Source organism: Limulus polyphemus, unplaced genomic scaffold (genome assembly GCF_000517525.1).
Source record: "Limulus polyphemus unplaced genomic scaffold, Limulus_polyphemus-2.1.2 Scaffold124, whole genome shotgun sequence".
In the NCBI taxonomy this organism is placed as follows: domain Eukaryota; kingdom Metazoa; phylum Arthropoda; class Merostomata; order Xiphosura; family Limulidae; genus Limulus; species Limulus polyphemus.
The window spans coordinates 806481-812386 of record NW_013665734.1 but is presented as its reverse complement, the minus strand read 5'-3'; the positions used below and the strand labels follow the sequence as shown (position 1 = coordinate 812386).

Genomic DNA, 5906 nt, shown 5'->3' with positions numbered 1-5906 from the left:
AATATAATATATATATATATATATATATATAGTCAGTTTTTTTTAGTATTAGTTTTCCTTGTTCAGTTATGTTTTTGAATAAAAATGAGAACTTAAAAAATTACTGGCTTTATAAACTTTAGGTATTTTCTGTAAAGCTTTCACTTGACAAGGAGCTTTGTTGAATACCTAGAACTACTTTTTAAGAGTCTTGTTTTGTTAAGCTGTATTATAAATGCATATTTATATTCATTTTTTGCATACATGATATATTAATTACACTATACAATCTATTACTTAGCAGTAACATGTCACTTTGCTATTTTGTATATAGTTTCTTGTTGAATTAAAATGTATAAACAAATTATTGTCAGAAACAAAGTAGATGCTTAGTGAATGGCAGTAAAAAAAAATTTAATCAGAATTCGAAACAGATAAGTATTATGTTAGGCTACAGTTTTAGCATTCAGTTAGTGTCAAATTCTATGCTTAGGGATAAGTATAAAATGATTTTATCCTTGAGTAAACTTTAGGTTATGTAGCTAAACAAAATTAAAGTACAGAGTAGACATAATTGTAATCATGCTAATTTGAACATCTTACTGAAGTAGAATGTTATTTAGATGTTTTGTTGAATTTTGGACTGTGAATGCTAGAAGTGAGTTTGGCCACAAAACTTCAGTTAATACATAAAAGAATTAGATCCAGAAAGAGAAATATTTTGTATCAAGATATATTTTTAAAACCAAATTAACGAGTCTTTAAACCTATGTTGAAACCTTACTGCTTTTTTTTTTCCTTTCAAAAGCTTGCCACCTCACCAACAAGTCGATTTTCACTTGAAGAAACCAAACAACCTGTAATGGAAAGTCTGCACATAAACACTTTCAGTGAACCTATACCGTAAGGGCTTTTTTAGTTCTTTGAAACATTTTTAGGTAACAAATAAAAGTAGTTTCACAGAGCAGTTTTTGAAGAAATGTGCAAACCTAACAGCACAAGTATAATTGTGTGTAACTATTACTTACCGTGCCTATTTAACACAGTTATCTACCTGCGTGTGAAGTTAGTTACTTCAAAAACTTATTAAATTGTATATCAAAATTATAGAACTCATAAGGCTATTTATTTTAGTTATACACCTATTTCAATAAATTTATAATGATATAGTGGTGTAAGGGAAAACTAAGTTATGTACATTATATAACACATCTTATAGCCAAGTAAGACTAGCTTGGCACAGTTTAGCTGGTGGTTCAAGAAGGTTAAGTTGCATTTGCATCAGACCAGTTTCAAGCAACAGTCACACAAAAGACCTCATTTAAGTTTGATAGCATTTTGAAGACAGAAAAATGGTTCATATTATTTTCAGTTTAACATTTTTAATTATGCCAAAAATAATACTCTGCATTTGTGTTAAATTAATTTTTATTTTTAATCATTCTGCAAATCTTTCATAGCTTCTTATTTCTTACACTTGTGGGCAGGTACCGAGCTCTATATAGTTACAAGCCACAACATGAAGATGAACTTGAGCTTAATGAGGGAGATACAATCTATGTCATGGAAAAGTGTGATGATGGATGGTATGTTGGTACTTCATTAAGAACGGGACTATTTGGAACTTTCCCTGGAAATTATGTTGAAAGAATCTGGTAAGTGTGGTTGAAACTCAAAAATAATTACTTTTTTTCTATGTTTAAGAAAATTAACAACACAGGAGTTCAGAGTGGAATAATTCTGAATTTTATTTATGGAGATATTAATTAAAATATAAGAAAATTAAAGAAATATTCTTATAAATGGTTTTTCTATCTTAATATTATCTAATGAAGTTGTATGAAAATATAGAACTTATGCAACAACTGAAAATCAAGAATCTTCTCAGATGTTCCTTTTCACTAAAAGTATGAGAATATCCATCCTTTGAAAAATTAGTATCGTGTATCAGCCATTGTACCATTTTATCTCTAAATACTTATTAACTGAAAACATTTATTCATTAATATGTTTTACAATTTTGGTTAATGTTAAGAGTTTTCTAGATAAGAAACCCAGTTTTTCTCTTTACCATTACAAATAATAATAATACCATTTTATCATTTGTTAAACTTAAAAAACTTGTATCCTGGCCCAAGGGCTCTGTAGTAAATTCACTGGGTGGGGGACCTCGGTCAAGATGTAGAATACTCTGGGAGCTTTGTGCTCAGAAAGTTCAGGAAACCCTTACCTAATTTACCTTACAATATACAGAAGAGGCAAAAATATTTTACCAGCCTTTAAAAAAACAAGCAAAATATTACTGTAACCATTCCCTCAGAACTACAGTAAAACAAGAAGACATACACCACATTAACAGTAAATTACTAAAGTATTTTAATACCAGAGCTATCGTAAAATACAAATGAGACTTATGATCAGAGTTACAGTTAAAAACAAATGTAGACTTTCATCCATGTTTTTGTAAAACTTTTATGTACCAAGTTTACAGGAAGCACTGATGTAACTTACCAGTAGAGTTAGAGAAAAACACTAATATGTCCTACCTACAGAGTAATGAGAAACACTGATAAACAATCATTTGTAACTACAGTAAAAATCAATATAGATTAATAAAGATCTTCAATGTTTATTAAACCACACATTTGATGTACTATCAGGGTAAAAGAATAATAATTGTATTGCATACCTTCAGATCTACTGTCAACATTTGATGAGATCAAGTTTAAAAGGCACATTAAAACATCAAAGTAATCGTTTTTCAAGATTGCCATTATGACTATAAAGCTACATCATTAGTATGCTTTATCATATTCTTTGAACACCCACTTAAGCTATAACACTGAATTGCCAGCAATGATTAAATAATAGTATTTTCTATTGTACAATGCATGTCTTTGAAAACTTACACAAACTATAACATCAAACATTCAACAATGCTCAAACACTATTTAATCCATGTAAGACTTTTAACATTTACCAAAGCTAAAACAGTGATACATTTCATTGTAAGTCTTTGAGCACTTACATTATTCACAACTAAGTTGGAACACTAATTTAATTCTTATTTAAATTTTAAATAGCAATTTACTTCATAACTTTTTGGATATTGTTTGTTTAATTTCTAAATTGAGAACATTGGTGTGAATCCTTTATAAAGATAGATCAGTTGTGGTCTATTATATGTTTTTGAATTATTTTATAATCGACCCCTAAAACCAGGATTTAGGTTTTACTCTTTACGAAATGTAGAATAATAAAATAATCCATTATGATAGTTTAAAAAACACTTTTACTGCTTATAATGAATCGTAATTAGAAGTGGAAAATGTATTTTTCTGATATTTCATATTATCTAGTCTAAATAAATATTTGTAATAGTTTAAAAATTAAAAACTTAGTTCTTTGTGATATACACCGATTAATACATGTTCATTACAGAAATTTTTTTCAAGTGTATTTAACTTTTTATCATTAATCTTGATTTAGATAAGACTTTAGTTGCCATGAGGAAGAAGATGAAGGCTTATTAATATTATGCCATGCAAAGGGAGTGAAAAACATTTAATCTGATCTTTCATACAGTAAAAAAAAAAAAAGAAGGTAATGTTGTAGAAAACAGTTATCTCTTCAAACAATTTCACTGACTCTTTTGCATGATATTTCAACATAATAATTAGAAAAACGTTGTATGTTTCTAGTTTGTATTAATAATTTTACATAGTTTAATATTATTAGTTTTATTGACTTATAAGAGAGTTGAGACCAAAGACATACTATTATGTGGTCACTCCCACTTGTTACTAATAGTCTATATATATATATATATCAAAACTTATGTATAAGCCACAGATTTCTGTGTTTTTAATTTATTAATTTGGCAGAACACTAATATCATATCTAATTTTAATTGAGACAAGGAAAAAGTTTGTTATCCAAATGATCTTTTAATGTATTTTGTGAAATGTTTCTGACTTTGGATTTTAACTCATAGTCAAAGCTTTGAAATAAAAAGTACTCTTAGATTAAACCTGTAACTATGTTATGTGAATGATGGTGTCTCTAAACAAACATTTTTGATGTTTTTAATACATTCATTAAAGTTTATTTGATCATTCAGTGTTTTGGGACAAAGGGAATGCATATCCTGTATCATTATATTGGTCTTTTAAAACAGTCCAGACTATTATTTTGTGTACTATCTATATATTGAATATAGAGAGAGATCTGTCTTCTGTAACACTTCTTTAAATTTTCTTTTTATAAAGAAGTCATTACTCAGTATAGTTATGGCTAAGATAGTTTTTTTTTTCATGTACAAGTGTAAAGATATTCCATTTCCATATGTTTTAATGTAACGTGGCCTAATCATGTTATTTTAATTCTTATGCAACTAAATATAATTGTTTTTGAAAATGGAAAATAGGATGTCTTGTTGGTTTTTAGTATATAGTAAAATTCTGTACAATGATAAAAGGACCTTGCTTTCTGAGTAAAGTGGAAATAATGCTAACAGAATTGAGCTTTAGCTAAGTTACTATCAAGACTTGCCGTGCCTTTAAACTTGTTTTTTGTTATGATTAAATAACAAAGAGCATCAGCTATAATATTTCTAAATATTTGTTTGTATGCACCCAAGAAAATATTGTATAAAATTTAGTGCTAGAATGGGATTTTGAGCATTATGCATGACAGTTTATGTTAATATTTGTCTTTTTAGTGTGTTGCAAAGTTTTTTACATAGTTAATATTAGAAATTTAACCTATGTGTCTTCTAAACAAACTTGTCGTCTGTATCAGAAGTACCAAGTGACTTAAAAAATGTGCAGCAAATTAATAATGCCACTACAAAAGTATTTGTGGACCTCAAGTTATTATGATTGAAAACTAAGTTTTTGATATCACAAGCACTTAAATGAAAATAGTTCTCTATTATTTTATTAATTCCTGATCATACTAGTCAGATAGCATTCTATTTCTGTTTAATTCACCATTAAAATTAGCTATATAATTAATCGAACCTCATCTACATTAAACGACAATTTGAATTAGTACAAATACAGCGTATCTTACTACTTGACTATGCCTTTATGATAAGTAACTGGTTAGCTAGTAAAACACATTGTATTGTAGTCAGAAAAATGTTTCAATACCAAGATTAAGAATTAAAAATAAGGAAGAAACTGATAGCTGATCCACAAACAAAGCATGAACTGCCAGTGATGTACTTTTCTAGAGATTTTAATATGTATTTGTTGATTTCTTCATACAAGAGTTTATTTCTTGTTATAAAATACTGTGAGTACTTTGAATGATTAATTATCGTTAAAGCTAAATGGAAATAGGCAACCCATGTTAAGTGAGGCATGCTACTTGACTCAAATTGTATGCATAGGAGTGAAGCTTCTTTTTAAACTTGATTATATTAAGTGTGCTTTAGTAATAAATCATTTGTGTAAACTGTACACTAGAATTAAGTGAATACTTAAATCACTCTTTTGATTATTAAGTTTTTCAGTTGATCCACTTTTGTAAAAGTCAAATGTTTTGTCAGAGTATGAATTTGAATCATGTGAATTAGTTAAAAAGCCTGAAAAGTTGATTTATTGTTTGAGGTTTGTCAATAAAGAATGCAATAACACACTGGTAAAGAGGTTTTTCTTCATTATTTAGTAAGTATTACAAAGCTCTTAACAGTTCATGTAGCATTGACAAATACGTGGATTTTTAAAGTCCAAAATAACCCTTTTGAAATCAAAGTTTTTAATTGTATTTATATCTGATTTTATGTGTTAATTTTTTTTTCAAGTTTGTATTTTTAAACAGTTAAGTTAAAAACAGTGAGTTTAAATACGCTTTTTTGAGTGTTTCTTTTTTGTACAACATAGTAGTGTAAATTTTTCACAAAATTATTTGTTTAGTTTACA

General features: G+C 27.7%; 1 protein-coding gene across 5 annotated transcripts in view; it reads left to right on the top strand.

The window, feature by feature from the left end:
• The window catches only part of LOC106472897, a 104507-nt gene extending 98877 nt beyond the window's left edge, over nt 1–5630 (top strand). For all 5 annotated transcript variants that reach the window (XM_022402341.1, XM_022402337.1, XM_022402334.1 and 2 more), the window contains 3 exons: nt 788–882; nt 1467–1634; nt 3469–5630. In XM_022402341.1, the coding sequence (XP_022258049.1) occupies nt 788–882; nt 1467–1634; nt 3469 (264 nt within the window). In that variant the 3' untranslated portion in view covers nt 3470–5630. The remainder of the gene's footprint in view (nt 1–787; nt 883–1466; nt 1635–3468) is intronic.
• The last annotated feature ends 276 nt before the right edge of the window (nt 5631–5906 follow it).